General features: G+C 48.8%; 7 protein-coding genes across 7 annotated transcripts; 4 read left to right on the top strand and 3 right to left on the bottom strand. All coding sequences in view use genetic code 12, as the record gives it.

Moving 5' to 3' along the window:
- Positions 1 to 1,207: 1,207 nt before the first annotated feature.
- On the top strand, positions 1,208 to 2,584 carry HSX11 (Hsx11p; the record flags this gene model as incomplete). Its single annotated transcript, XM_029032105.2, has 1 exon — positions 1,208 to 2,584. One exon carries the CDS (start codon positions 1,208 to 1,210, stop codon positions 2,582 to 2,584), a length of 1,377 nt encoding a protein of 458 aa, XP_028892420.2.
- Positions 2,585 to 3,046: 462 nt separating this feature from the next.
- CJI96_0001445 (putative ferric-chelate reductase) lies at positions 3,047 to 4,825 on the top strand (the record flags this gene model as incomplete). The annotated part of the gene is made up of 1 exon (XM_029032104.2): positions 3,047 to 4,825. The coding sequence occupies one exon, from the start codon at positions 3,047 to 3,049 to the stop codon at positions 4,823 to 4,825; it is 1,779 nt and encodes a 592-aa protein (XP_028892419.2).
- A 1,370-nt stretch (positions 4,826 to 6,195) lies between these two features.
- On the top strand, positions 6,196 to 7,541 carry CJI96_0001444 (SEC14 family lipid-binding protein; the record flags this gene model as incomplete). The annotated part of the gene is made up of 2 exons (XM_054702052.1): positions 6,196 to 7,080; positions 7,122 to 7,541. 2 exons carry the CDS (start codon positions 6,196 to 6,198, stop codon positions 7,539 to 7,541), a joined length of 1,305 nt encoding a protein of 434 aa, XP_054558027.1.
- A 547-nt stretch (positions 7,542 to 8,088) lies between these two features.
- Positions 8,089 to 8,901, bottom strand: CJI96_0001443 (uncharacterized protein; the record flags this gene model as incomplete). Its single annotated transcript, XM_029032102.2, has 1 exon — positions 8,089 to 8,901. One exon carries the CDS (start codon positions 8,899 to 8,901, stop codon positions 8,089 to 8,091), a length of 813 nt encoding a protein of 270 aa, XP_028892417.2.
- A 182-nt stretch (positions 8,902 to 9,083) lies between these two features.
- CJI96_0001442 (uncharacterized protein) lies at positions 9,084 to 9,692 on the bottom strand (the record flags this gene model as incomplete). The annotated part of the gene is made up of 1 exon (XM_029032101.1): positions 9,084 to 9,692. The coding sequence occupies one exon, from the start codon at positions 9,690 to 9,692 to the stop codon at positions 9,084 to 9,086; it is 609 nt and encodes a 202-aa protein (XP_028892416.1).
- Positions 9,693 to 10,747: 1,055 nt separating this feature from the next.
- On the bottom strand, positions 10,748 to 11,322 carry CJI96_0001441 (uncharacterized protein; the record flags this gene model as incomplete). The annotated part of the gene is made up of 2 exons (XM_054702051.1): positions 10,748 to 11,057; positions 11,117 to 11,322. The coding sequence occupies 2 exons, from the start codon at positions 11,320 to 11,322 to the stop codon at positions 10,748 to 10,750; spliced, it is 516 nt and encodes a 171-aa protein (XP_054558026.1).
- A 40-nt stretch (positions 11,323 to 11,362) lies between these two features.
- On the top strand, positions 11,363 to 13,768 carry CJI96_0001440 (uncharacterized protein; the record flags this gene model as incomplete). The annotated part of the gene is made up of 2 exons (XM_029032099.2): positions 11,363 to 11,437; positions 12,311 to 13,768. 2 exons carry the CDS (start codon positions 11,363 to 11,365, stop codon positions 13,766 to 13,768), a joined length of 1,533 nt encoding a protein of 510 aa, XP_028892414.2.
- Between the last annotated feature and the right edge of the window lie 1,037 nt (positions 13,769 to 14,805).

Here is a 14,805-nt window from a genome sequence, read left to right as displayed (position 1 = left end):
AATCTGGGGTATGTGATAGGATTGGTCAGACTTCACACACAAGTGGTCAGGAACGACTATTGGTTGGGAACGCTGGCTTTGTGTCTGCTCCTGGCTATTGTTTGCATGTGTGATCTGGTTTACGGATGGTGAGGATGTCTGTCAAAATTGGCGGTGTTAAGGTTGACGAGGTTGTCGTAAACAAATGAAAAATCCGAATTCATGTGGAATTATTTTGTCGAATCCAAGGCTCAGTTTGTGTTCTGAGCGATAGAGAAAGCTTGAAGGTATTTGGGTCAATTGAAGGATCTGTGCATGGCAGTTGAAGTAGGCTCAACGATATTATCGACGAAACAAATTTCGTTCCTCTGGGCAAAATGCTCGTGAGAACAAAATTTTAATGAAATAAGAGTCGAAAGAGCTCTAGCTCCTTAAATGAAAAATGCCCAGAGTTTGTGAGTTTCCACAGTCTATCGCGAGCAGGTCATGGACAACTGGACCTCGGTCTCCTCGCATTAACAAGAGCTACAAAACAAGCTCTTTCGGGCAAGGGAATAATGTACGTGAGAGAGGTTCCCCGGGTAAAATCGCAAGCAATTTTTCAGCTCGTATCAACCTCGGTGTCGGCTTGTGGACCACCACTTTTTCGTCATTTTTTCAGTAAGGGTATTAAGGATGGCATTTTTTGAACAGGCAATGTTGAATGCCATCCCCGGACACCTAAACAATGCCTTTATTTGGTTCATAAGATGAAAATCATGTAGTAGTCGTTTTCTGCTGCCAAACCCTCAGCCAAAGCACCAAGCCTATTCAAAGCAGCTTTTCAGATTGTGCGACTTAGCATGAAGCTGCCGACTTCATATTCACAGGGAGCTCGGAGACCTCAAATTCTTTACTCAAATTAATCTGGCGTCTCAACATCCCGTAATCTTTCGTTCGATGGTAATTCTCACCGCTTTTCCCATCTTAGTACTTCGCATTTTGCAACCATTAAGACGCGTGGCACATAACTATAAAGACAGGTTCAAGACCTCGAAGCCACGTACTGTCCAGCGAGGAATTTTCCAAATACAAAAAATGTCACTCTTTCCAACATCCCTCAAAACCCAATTCATCTTTCACCCCCTTCATCAACAGCTCTTCTGCGTAACACTGCCCGCGCGGTGTCAGTACTGATATTTTTTTTTTTTTTTCTGCTCTGATTACTCTTCACGCTACATATCGTTCGATGGGCCTCCTGGCGGCCCTAGCGGCATTTCTTCTCCTATGGTACACGATCATCTTGCTAGTGGCCGTTGCAGGCTTTGTTTGCATTGCTTTTGTGTTCAGACGTCCACTGCCGCCTACCCATGATCTCCGGAAGCTAGAACCGGTAACCATCATTAGACCGATCAAGGGCATTGATCCCGAGCTCTCGCTGTGCCTAGAGTCGTCGTTTCTCCAGAATTACCCCAGCGAAAAGCTACAGATCATTTTTTGCATAGACGACGTGTCTGATCCTGCGATGCCTATCTTGCAAGAGCTCATAGCAAAGTACCCCCATATAGACGCTAGCATCCTTGTGTCTCAGCCTGGATCAGACTACTACGGGCCCAATCCGAAAGTAAACAACTTGGCCAAGGGCTTCAGGCTGGCTAAACACGATATTGTGTGGATCTTGGACTCAAACGTATGGGCGCTGCCGAATATTGTTGCAAACTCCGTTGCAGCCATGATGAACAACACCAATTGCGGCAATAGGATCAACCACAGAGGACGCAAGGTTCGCCTAGTGCACCATGTGCCCTTAGCAGTGTCGCTAGACATGTCTGTAGCAGGATCTTCCCTTGACGAGATGTTCTTGTTCACGTCCCACTCCAAATTCTACGTGAGTCTAAATAACTTGTCCATTGCCCCATGTGTCAACGGCAAGTCCAACATGTATAGAAAATCTGACTTGGACCATGCGGTGGCTCTGATCCCTTCCAAACCCTCGGAGTTTTTCCATGAGCAGTCAGTCATCAATGACGCGGCCAACGTGGCGGCTAAGGGCCCAGGGAACTCCATCAGTTTCTTTGCTAAATATATTGGTGAGGATAACATGATTGGCATTGCCTTGTGGGAATATTGCTTTGGTCGCACAGCACTCACGGGGGATGTTGTCTTGCAGCCGCTCATCTCCCTGACAGACTCCATCAAGGCATACTTCAATCGGAGAGTCAGGTGGCTACGCGTTCGTAAATATATGGTGCTAGCTGCTACGCTTATAGAGCCTACTACTGAGCTGATTGTATGTGGATGTATGGGCACATTTGGTCTTTCTGTCCTACTATGGGACCGCTTCTTCAGTTGGAAGTTCTTCTTATTCCATATGGTCTGCTGGCTTATATGTGACTACACGCAATACAACATCTGGCAACACCATTTGGACCTGGTTGTGAGTCCCCCTTACTGGTTTTCAAACATGGATAGCAAGAGAAGAACTTTCACGCAGTGGTGCCAGTTGTGGATGATGAGAGAAGCCTTCGCCCTTCCTATTTGGATCACCGCTATGATTGGCCACGAGGTGAATTGGCGTGGGCGGCCTTTCAGAATCAAGCAAGACTTATCTGCGGAAGAGCTTTAGCTGGTACGCCAAAGCTGCATGTTGGATGTCGCTGATTGGTTTGGACGATGATCGTTCCCCTGCCCAGAATACTGGATCCATCAATGCGCATGTTTACGAGAGCGGAAATTGGCTGCAAAAATTATAAACTTTATATAGAAGAACGGCATTTCTTAAATGGCGAGGGGATCAAATTTGGCCAGACTGTTTGATTCTGCCGCTTGGACCCTGTCCGTATTCAGGTTGACAATGTGCTTTTATAAAGGGCCTCGCAAAGAGGCAGATAACGCTAATCGAGTAAAAAAAAGTGCTCATCTAAAGTGCTCACTCTGAGATGGGCAATCAGGAAGGCTTTAATTTGTCAGATCCGTTGCCCTTTTGAGCGAACGGCCATGATGCCTCTAAAATACATAATAGTCATCGTTTCTCTAAAGTCTTTGTTTTTCTAAAGTTCTTTTCAATCACCACCCAAACTCAGTCAGCATGGGTGTAACTTATATGGGACTTGACTGTCTCGCAGACAAGAAAGACCCATTGTATCAACACTTTCACACCGTTTCCCAAGAAAAGGTACCTTGGACACATCAGCCTTGGTATGGACTAGTGACCGTCTACTTTGCTGTGGCCACAATATTTGTGGCCATGGTGAAGTGTTTCTGGTACATGTGGAAAGACCACAGGTATATTGTGAGCGAGCGGAAGCTTCCATCGATATTGACGTCTTTTGTCAATGTCACCACCGCCTATTGCCGTTTATTTGGATATCAGCAGGTGCCGGAACTATTTGTTAGATACCTCAGTTTACCAACCTCTCTTGGTTCGTTGATATACCTGATTATTGCGTCAGGGTACTTACTCTGCTTTTGCTTGGTCCCTCATTTCTGGTACCGTCAGTGTAGAGGGTTCGGCTCTCCTCCATTAGCTGTAAGAGCTGGTATCATGAGTACGGCGTTGACACCGTTCCTTTTGCTGCTTTCCGGAAAAGTCAACTTCATTACCACCCTCACTGGCATTAGCTATGAAAAGTTAAACTGGCTTCACCAGTTTGTCGGAGTGGCAGCATTGGTTCTTGCCCTTATTCATACAATTCCTTTTATCTATCAGCCTTTGCAAGAGGGAGGGGTGGAGAATCTTGCTAAAGTGAACAAGGACTATTTGTACGTTACTGGTTGGCCTGCCACGGTGTTCATCATCTTGCTCTGCGCTCTTTTCAAGAAGCAGGTACGGGAGAAGATGTATGAGCTTTCTTTCCATCTTCATTGGATCATGGGCCTCGGGTATGTTGCTGCTCTTGGTGTACATGTGTACGACCAGTTGGACCAGCAGCACTACATCTGGGCCACTGCAGCTATCTGGGCAGCCCAGTGGATTTGCAGAGTCGTATTGAAGACCTTTTGTAGACCAGGATCGGGATTCTTCAGGTTGAGAGAAGCTGAGATCAGAAGGTTGGGCGAGAATGTCTTTGAGGTGTCCATCGACAGCATCAAGGGTTTCTCGTGGCGTCCGGGTCAGCACTGTTTCATAAGGTTCGTGAACCGCAGAATCTTAGACAGCCATCCGTTTTCCATTGCCACAGTCAAAGAGGACGACAAGTTGAGATTCATAATTGTGCCAAAAGAGGGATTGACGAGAGAACTCTACGCGGAATTGGAAAGGGAAGTGGCGGTCAAAAAGAGAGTCCTCTTGGATGGACCTTACGGCGGGACATTCCGAAACCACCTAGCGTTTGATTCTGTTCTCCTTATGGCCACCGGTTCCGGAGTCACCGTGACGTTGCCGTATCTTCTATCGCTAGTCAAAGAGACTAAGCTGGTGACCAGAGTGATCGATTTTAGGTGGATTGTTCGTCATGAGAGCGACATTGGGTGGATCAAATACGAGCTCAATGAGGCGTTGGAGGCGGCTGGCAAGAAGCTCCGCATCCACATCTACGTAGCAGAGGAAGACGCTTCAAAAGCGAAACCCACCACGGAAAAAGACTCGTGGAGTGGGAAAGAGAAGCTGCTCTCAGAAACCTCCGAGGATGCATTACTTAACCAGGGAATGCAAGTGACATATGGTCGTCCGGATGTCCATGATATAATGGCCGAGTACCGCCTGGGGTTGTTGCGTCGTAACTTGATTGTCAGTTCTGGAAGTGACCTCATGAAGAGGACAGTGAGCCAAGCGGCTGCAGAGTTCCAAGTCGACATTGTGAGTACCAACAAGCATCAGCCATTCATTGAAGAGGTGTATCTTCACACGGAGTCGTTTGGATGGTGAAGAGAAATCTACAAATAGGCGTCAATGGGGGAGGGTCGAGAGTACATAGTAATAAAGTAGATCACGAAGGCACAAGACATGCAAGGCAAAAAGGGTACCATTTTTGCAAGCGCAGCCGAGCTCGACGTATGAACACAATGTTCAAAAGCCTCGCCTACCTTTGTTTTCGAAGTTAATCCACTGAAGCGACGGCAACTAAATGACGGTTGTGGACGGAAGTTGGACATTCGAGCAATCACCGAAAGTTGTCGCCCAGGTGAAACTTGCCCCACGGACAAGTTCAAACGCACCGTGTGCGAATAGCTTATCCAGATCGACGGTTGCAACTGGCTACATAAATCAACACACGCCACACGCCGCTGCGATACTTTCACATGAGACCATGGCTGGTTCATCTTCCATACCCCTGCTTGATTCGATCCTCGACGCACCGGCGCCTAATTGAAGAAATCTAGACAACAAGGACGACGGGTGGAGATGTCAAATTGGCTATTCAGCGGTGGCTCGGGCAAGATATGTGAGCCAGTTTGAGCCAATCACGGCTTTGCCCACAGGCTGGTCCCCAGAGAGAGGTCTTTCAACGCTGTCAACGAGAGCCCTCTCACTATAGTCTGTGACAGAGGCCTTCACATGCCGCGCGCCGAGCAGGAGGCAGCGAACTGAGGCATTGCCTAAACAGGCAGAAGCGGCAGCCAGTGGCCCGAGGTGTACAAAGCACAAGTGAGAAGGACATCAAAACCGTGAGTGATCCGATCATCAAGTGGAGATTTCTATCTGAGGTTTCCACAAAGAAGACAATCCCACAAATTGTCCCGTTAGACACCTGCTGCGTCTCGTATCTTTTTCTTTGTGTACTCTTTTTGCGGGGCCTGCTGGACCACCTCTGCCGAGCGGCACAGGGCTGCCTCACGCTGGCCCACAGAGAAGAACAAAGGCAGTAGACTCGCGCACACTGAGCTACCAGAGCCAAACCTTATCGACGCTGCCTTCCCAGAGTCTCTGCAACCCCTCGCCCGGCTGCAAACTTCCAGGGCCCATTCACGATGAGAAAAAAAAAGATCTCCCTTGCTCAATTGCCTTCGCTTTTGAGACTAACCGACTTTGGGCCTTCATTGCATCCTACATTGCACCTTTACTGCCTGTCTCTATCGCTCTGTCTGGCTATTGTCGCTCCTGCCTGGTTTTCGCTCCTGGCCTGCCCCAGTGCACTGTACCCTGGGCCTAATGACTCGCAGCCTGCCCGCAGGCAGCCTTTTTTTTTTCCCTCCATGCCTGACAACAGCTCCCTTGCATTGGCCGCTATAAGACTCCCTGAGGGTGCTCCATCCACTCAGGGTTTGCGCTAACTACTTCCTTCCTCCCACCCTCCCATGACCGTTCGTATCCAGCAGGGCCGTGTGTGGTCGATGGACCCGCAGCAGGAAATCGTGCTCAAGCAGACGTGGGGGATCCTCCTCAAGTTCTTTGGCTACGAGCTTTCGCTCAAGTTGGACGACCTCGAGCTGGGGAAGCTGCTCGTCAACCTGGCCCCGGGCATTCCTGGCGGCAGACGCGCCGAGTCGGTGCTGTCGATTCTGAAGGACTCGCTTCTGCTCAGCTCGGGCGGCTCCTCGTTTGCGTTTCAATCGTCCAACACAAATATTAAGAGCGTGTATTACTCGCTTGAAACTGGCTCCATGGACGACGCCTCCAGCGGTGCCTTCTCCTTGTACCATCAGGAAGAGCATCCTGCGTTGTCCCGCTACATCCCAGAGGACCTCCACCGCAGCTTGTGGAGCGCGTTGAAAAATTGCAGCCCAGACAACTTTTTGCTTCGAATCATCCGCTTGGCCAACAACGATCGCAAAGTCACCCTCAAGTGGGTGGCCGAGGTGTTGGACTTCAGGATTAACAAGTACCCTGTCACTGACATTGTGTTTGAAGGTGACGCTGGCCCGTACTTTGAGGGAAAGAGCCCCAAGTTGATCGAGGCCTTCCGTCGAAACGAGGTGTACGTGCGTGGGAACTCCAGAAGCGGGTGCCCATTGATCGTGGTTCGGGCCAAGGAACATTTTCGACTGAACTGCCCGGACGCTGACTACGAGAAGCTCATCATCATGCACTTTGAGTGGTCGTTCCTCGCCATGCAAGAGTTCAAACGCGGCGTCGACCAGGCGCATGTGCTTTTCGACTTGACGGGCTTCACGTTGAAGAACGCCGACTTCCACGCCGTGAAGATGGTGGTGAAGCTTTTCCAGCGCATATATCCCGACTGCGTGGAGAAAGTTTACATCCACAAGGCCCCCAAGATTTTTAGTGTCATGTGGAACATCATCGTCAAGTGGATGGCACCCCATTTGCGAGAAAACTCATCTTCACCCACACATACGAGGAATTGCGCAAGTACATTGAGTCAAAGTACATCCCCAAGTCTTTGGGTGGAAAGGACAAACACATCCCCACGTATATCGAACCCACAGAGTTCAACTGCAAGAAGAAAGAGCCCGACGCTTTGCTAGGGAATCTTTTGAGACAGAGAGACGATTTGACCATCAAATACATTGAGAATACCATCAAATGGATTGAGGCAACTACCCCGGAGGAGTCGAAGGCGTACCTCGACGAGAAAGTTAGGCTCTCAAAGGCCAGAGCGCAGAATTACGTTTTCTTAGACCCCTATCTTAGAATGAGAGGCCCGCACGACAGAAACGGGGAGATCCTCAGTATCAGCTATTAGTGATTGTTTCGATAACGCAATTGTTTTATTACGTCAAGTCTGCTGGCCGGACAATTTTGTGAAATATTGCATCCCAGAGTAACCTACGAGACTATAAATGTTTAGGAGCCGAGAGCTTGCTACAATTTATCGTCGTCCATTAATAAGCTTTGTATTCGCCTACACGAAACAAATTAACAAGCTCAGGAACTCTTCAGATGATTGATTGTAGATTACTAACGATCTAACTTGAAAAGACGCAGCTTTCAGTGTGAACTTTGCGTTGAAGGTTGCCAATAAATATTTACAAGCACGAAGTGCTCCTGTAACCTCTAAAACGATAGCCGAGACGCACAAGTAAGAAATATTACCCAAAGTGGAAGCCCTTAACCCTCGTTTCGAGAGTTTCAATATAGGCACATTGTTTTGTGATAATGTACCCGAGTGGAATGCGCAGCCGCTCGCACACTAAAGGACCCTTCATGCGCTTCTTATCAAAGCATCAAGAAAAGAGGCACTCTAGGGTTTTTCTATAGGGGCCCAGCATCGTTTTGTCTTTGAGTTGCACTTACTTCTCGACTCCGCTGTCGTCAAACTTCAACCTGAAGGTTCTTTCTGGGTTAGGCTCGTAGTCGCCCAACTTATCCACGGCATTCTCCTCGAAATGGACTCTACTATGAGACATGTAGTCAATTGGCTCTCCAGGTTTACCGTAGGCAGTGGAAGGAGCCACCCAGCGAGCTGCTTTGATAGGCGTGGACCTCTGTTTCAAGGTGTTTGTCTTTTCATATTCAATTACCAACTCCTGCGCAATCCAGGATGGGTCTTTGTTCTTTTCATGAAACTTTTGCCCATCAGTAAGCATTTTTACGAAAACATCAAACGGGATCTCATAGTGGAAGTACACTTCCAAAAGAAGCTCCTCGTAGTCATCCACAAGCAACACAAACTTCAGCATCATGTCCTGGCTCTTGTCTTGCACCTTTCTTGTTTTTCCTGTCATGGCTGAAAACCAGTAGATCAACGCCTTGGCTCTGTTCTCGGGCGAAGCATCGCTGAACCTCGAGTCGATCTCCTTCGAAAAGTTGTCTGTGGTGATCCTGGTGTTTTTGAAAGGCTCCGCGTCCTTGAGGGACTCGTCAACACCGCTCTTGACTCTGGCGTCAAGGATCTCGTCTGCCTCCTTTTTCACCTTTTCGAAGTCTTTTACCTCCTTCTTCACTGCCTCGTCGCCCTCGTTGACTAACTTCCACACATATGGGTGCTCGTAGTGGATCTCCATGAACAAGTTATTCTTCCAAAGAGAGAAATTCTCCGGACCAATGAGCTTCGGCTCGACTTCTTTGAGGCCCTCCTTGTAGAACGTTTCCATATCGGTCATGATTAAGAGTGATTGATGAAAAAAGAGGTTGAAGGGTTAAGTATGGAGAGCACTGCACGCCTCCTGCACAACGTCGGGCCCATGGAGGTCGCTGACGTGATGGAAAAATCTAGGGCCTCTGGGGTAAGAGGGCGCATTATAAAGGATGTGGAAATTGTGAACAAAAACACTTTACTATATACTTACAAAAGGGCCATGGCGGCACCAAGCAAAAGGGCGCCGATATCGTAGCGTGCAGCCACACCTTCATTACCCGAAGTCTCGGACTGTGTAGCCACCCCAGAGGTTTTCGACCCCGAGCCAGAAGCTGATTGGGAGCCTGATTTTGTTCCCGAGGCTGGTGCAGAAGCGCTGTTTGAAGTAGCAGCAGCCGATCCAGTACCTGACATGGTTGTTTGTCTTGCTACAGTCTGAGAGCCCGTGCCCGAGCCTGTGTTGCCGGGCTGGTTCTCCTGCTCATTATCGAGCCCAACGATTACACCGTCGTCATCTGAAGAGAACAAGTCCTCGGCATCGTCGTCCAAATCGTCCTCATCGCTGCTATCGCTCTCGTCGGGGCCATTGGGTCCAGCGTCGCCTGTTGGACGTTGACCTTGGCCAGTGTAAGTGAGGAAAGTTCTCTCACGAGTGCTGCCGTCGTCGCTAAGAGTGGTCACTGTGGTTGCAATGTCGCTGATCTTGTCGCCGGTGAGAGTCACAGTGTACTCTCTTCCATCGTCAGAGTAGGCGTAAGTGGTTGTTTGAGCAATTGCTGGTGCAGCCAAGGCAAGAAGAATTGTGAAGGGCAACATCTTGTAGATACTTGACTCGTACTTTAACTTTCACTGGCCCCGTTATATATCATCGTGTGAGGGGATCGGTGGGGGAGTGGTGCCCATGGTTGTGTGTCTGACAATACGTTTTTTTGAGGAGGCTCGCAACGCCCAGGTACTCACTAAAGCTGACCTCGAATGGTCTTCAGGGGCGGTGATCTTTTTTTAGGCAGCCGTTGGGGACTCCATCAAGAAGCCACCGAGAGCGGAATTTGTACCCTTTTCGGGGTGATACTACATGGGCTCGGGAGCCCCATCGCGCCGGAAAGCCGACAAGGCATTGTGGAGTTGACTTGGTTGCTACGAGAATATGGAAGTCCAGAAATCCCACTGGCTGTCTCTGACATCTTTGACATCTTCTAAAGAAAACGACTCGATCAAAGGGTAGTGGGCTCGTCGTCTAAGCCCCACAAAAACTTCCATGACACAAAAATAACCATCACCAAATGAAGTGTCGGCACAGCTCGAGGTCACTTAAGGCCAAGGCCAGGCTGTTGCTACGCCTTGCTATGTCTTGCTACGCCCTGCTACGCCTTGCTCTGACATCTCACAAGGTGAAACGGTAGCAATGTGGTCGGGGCTCTGTGGGCCTTGTGAGGGTAGTGTGGGGATTGGGTGGCCTCCTATTCGCAATGTGGACAACCCATTGTTAATCGACGATTTTTTGGGGCTAAAGTAGGCGATTTATCTTCAATAGCAGCTTTTTGGTGTGATTCGCAATCAAGCACATTTAATTGGGCAGATGTCAGTGATGTTGGTTGCAAAAAAAGCTTGGTAGCTGGTGAAATGCTGAGCGCATCGTGACGCACGGCGGTGCGCCGCATGCCCCAGGGCTGCGTTGCAAATCTCACCAACCAATTACACGAACAGGAGGGTTGCCCAGGAAGGTAAAGTAATTACAGGCATTGCGCAAATGGCTTTAGACGTGAAGAAGATGTGAATTTTGTGAATTACAACAGTTTTATAAATGGCAGGAAAACTAGAACGAATAAGCTCGTCGCTCAAGTGTGAGCAGGGACACGCACCTAGCACGTCTAGAAAAGACCGGCGACGAGAAGAGCAGCACCAGCAGCAGCACCGTAGGCGCCAGCAGTGACAGCGTCGTTGGAGGCAGTACGAGTGGAAACCGAGGCTGAACCGGAAGCTGAACCAGAAGCTGAGCCCGAAGCTGAACTCGAAGCTGAGCTCGAAGCTGAGTTAGAGGCAGAGCCAGAGGTTGTAGCGGAACCTGAGCCGGAAGCTGAAGCAGATCCTGAGGCTGAAGCAGAGCCAGAGGTTGTAACAGGAGCTGAGGAAGAAGCAGAACCGGCAGAATTGCTAGCAGCGTGGGAGTGGCCGTCGTGGCTCTCAGAGCCATGGTCGTGGTCATGGTCGTGGTCGTGGTCGTGGTCGTAGAAGCAGACGCCGAGGCGCCAGAAGCAGTGGTGGTGGCCAGGCCGTGGTCGTGGCCACCATGGCTACCGTGGCCGCCATCCTCCTTGACGAACTCAGCTTCTCCTGACCGTTCATGCAGAACGTTGCTGCCATGAAGATGGCAACCAGTGTAAGTGGAAGGAGCATTGGCAGTGGCAGTTGGACCTGGAGTCACGTAACCTTCATTTCCTCTCATCGATACAGAATTGAGTGGCACCGTGAAGTGGCAGCCTGTGATGGAGGCAGCGACAGAAAGACCCGAGAAGAGCAAGGCAGACTTGAACAACATAGCGAGTGGGGGGTTGCTTGCGGTAAGTTGAAAGTTTGTGAAAAGAAAATTTTTGAAAAAAAATGCACCCTTAGCGTGGTATTTAAGTCGAAACGGCAGCCTTGAGGCATTTGCCCAATTGGGCATGGGGCCGCCCAGTGGCTAATCCCACATTACGACGGTACAATGGCTTTTTCCCAAGCGAACAATTATGACCACCACGGTACCTCGATTCCATGTCGTACGGCCATGCTGGTGCATAGTGGAAAGAGCATTTTTGACTGGTTTTATGCCTAGGCGAGACGAATTGACGCATCACGATGCATGGTTCTATATGGGTGGGTATTCGCACGTGCCTGTATGCAGGCACTCGTTCAAATCTTTCCTCGCAGTCCCCTACCTTTTTTTTTAGCCGTGCCACTTCTGCAAAGAAACCGACACGTTAGATCTCAGATCCTTCTGCATATTCATGCACTTGAATACTTGCTAGTTCTTCTTCAAAAGAGGTCATCTCAAAAGATACCTCTCTCTTTTTCTCCGCAACCACTATACAAGGTACCTCTGCAAATCCCCTCTGTCCTTGTGCGGCAAATGTTGTCATATTGTCTTCGGTCTTGCAAAGTCTTCTTTCCTGAGTCAAAAAACACCGCTGTGGTTGCAAAAAGTCTTGGCATGGTTATGATGGGACACCCTAAAGGAGCATCGAATTGGTTGCAATTTTTTTCACTTCCCCATCGACTCCCACTTTTTCTCTTCAAGACTCCTTCAACGATGCAGTGGAAGTCCTGTACACTTTGGCGTCGCTTTTGGCAGCTGTTTCTGCCGCCGACATCACCGGCTGCCACTACCACGGAGCTACGCAGTTCTGTATCGATGAAGATGGGAACGAGGGATATGTCACTCAGCGCCTTCTCAGACGGCCGATGCGCCTAGCTCGTACACTGGATGTCATCTTCACGGTTCAGAGACTTTCTGTTTAAACGGTCAAAACGAGGCTCAGTTTGTGGTTGAGACTGCCCAGGCGACTTCTGGTAGCGCTTCTGCGTCAATCACCAGTGCCACCGCCAGCTCCAGCTCTGTGGCTGCTCAGACCACCGCTGTCACGGGCTGCCATAACCACGGCTCTAATCTTTTCTGCATTGATGGAAATGGCAACGAAGGTCAGATCACGCCTGCTCCATCGGGAACTGCCGCTCCTGAGAGCTTCACCGGCTGCCACAACCACGGTACCGAAACATTTTGTTTGGATGAGGCTGGACTGGAAGTTCAATTTGTTAACGAGGAAGATGTGGGTTCTCACGACCCTGCCGACGTGGACAACCCGGAAATGGACTGCCACTACCACGCTGGTGTTCCTCACTGTATTCCCAAGGGAGGAAGTGACACGTTTGGTGCTCAGGCTCAGTCTTGTGACCGTAACGAGGCCGAATACAAGATCCCATTGAGAATCGGTCTTCTTTTCGCCATTCTTGCCACCGACTGCATTGGTGTGTTTCTCCCCTTCTTCGTCCACAGATTCTTCAACAGCCACATGGATGGTGTCATTGTCACTTTGTTCAAGCAGTTTGGTACTGGTGTTATTCTTTCCACCGCTCTTGTTCATTTGATGACCCACGCCATGTTGATGTGGAACAACTCGTGTATCACTTTGAAATACGAGTCCACTGCCACATCTATCACCATGGCGGGCCTTTTCATCGGTTTCCTCATTGAGTACTTGATGTCGAGAATCTTGAACAGCAGAGTCGAGAAACTCAAGAGTGCTGCAGGTGCCCAAGTTAGCTCTGAAGAGGAGGGCAGATCGTCGGAAGATGAGAAAGTTGCTCGTGAAAACAATGGTCACGAGCACACTAGCCACGACCACCATGACCTTGACATTGCTGCCAAACAGGATAAGACTGCCGTGTCTCTTTTGGAAGCTGGTATTGTTTTCCATTCCGTTCTTATTGGTATCACTTTAGTTGTCACCCCTGACAAGGACGGTGCTTTCATCACATTATTTATCGTTATCATCTTCCACCAAGCTTTTGAGGGTGTTGCTTTGGGTACCAGAATCGCTGAGTTGCAGAAGGTCAACATATGGATTAAGATTTTGATGGGTTTGATATTTGCCATCACTACTCCTCTTGGTATGGCCATCGGTACTGGTGTGTTGCAAAAATTCAATGGTAATGACCCAAGCACCATCATTGCCTTGGGAACCTTGGACTCCTTCTCTGCTGGTATTCTCTTGTGGGTTGGTCTCATTGAGATGTTGTCTCATGACTGGCTCCATGGTAGCCTTGTTCGTGCCTCCTGGCTCAAGGTGGCCATCGGCCTCTTTGGCTTGGTTGCTGGTATGATCTTGATGAGTTTCATCGGTAAATGGGCATAGTCTTGCTGTGAGAATTGCTACTCCAAGACTCAAACTTAATTCATTTTAATCATTAGACTCGCATGAAGAAGCAACCAATTCGTTTATGTTGCCCGAGGCGTTGTCTCATCAAAAAAAATATAACATTTCATATCCTTCAAAAGGTATATGCTTTCATTCAATAATCTAATAGATTTAAGTTTCGAAGAAAACACCCTTATCGAGTATGTATTTACGTGGGTCTTTCAAGACGTATCAGGTCATTAATAATTCGAAAGTCAACATTCTGTTAGTAATTTCATCACATTTCAAGCCACATCCCATTTGGAAGTGTACGCACGGATATCTACAAAATTTGAAGCTGGCATCATTATTGGTCGAATCCTATGCTGTAAGGGCGAATACGAAAAATTGGATACGAGTTCAAACAGCTCTTGTTGTGACGCATCTATTCTGATACGATGACTAGTATTTCAAAAAGAATGAAGATTACATTTCATTTGAGGATCTTGCAATTGCGTATTTGTGTAGCGTTCAGCAGCTGACTCTGGCGGCATTTGCCTGAGATCTTGGATGACTAACCTGTCTCAGCCTAATTTGTGTATATGGATTACCTGAAGCGTAGAGTCCTGGAAGGAAAGTAGACATCATTCAATTACCCGCATGTACTGTCTCTCCCAGTTTTTTTAGGTGGTGTCTGGGTTTTTTCTTAGGCGGTGTCTGGGTTTCTTAGGTGGTGTCTGGGTTTTCTTAGGTGGTGTCTGGGTTTTCTTAGGTGGTGTCTGGGTTTCTTAGGTGGTGTCTGGGTTTCTTAGGTGGTGTCTGGGTTTCTTAGGTGGTGTCTGGGTTTTCTTAGGTGGTGTCTGGGTTTTCTTAGGTGGTGTCTGGGTTTCTTAGGTGGTGTCTGGGTTTCTTAGGTGGTGTCTGGGTTTCTTAGGTGGTGTCTGGGTTTCTTAGGTGGTGTCTGGGTTTTCTTAGGTGGTGTCTGGGTTTCTTAGGTGGTGTCTGGGTTTTCTTAGGTGGTGTCTGGGTTTCTTAGGTGGTGTCTGGGTTTCTTA

The sequence above is a fragment of the Candidozyma auris genome, chromosome 2, assembly GCF_003013715.1.
Source record: "Candidozyma auris chromosome 2, complete sequence".
NCBI classification, from domain to species: domain Eukaryota; kingdom Fungi; phylum Ascomycota; class Pichiomycetes; order Serinales; family Metschnikowiaceae; genus Candidozyma; species Candidozyma auris.
The sequence above is the reverse complement of the archived record's forward strand: the minus strand, read 5'-3'. Positions and strand labels throughout refer to the sequence as shown.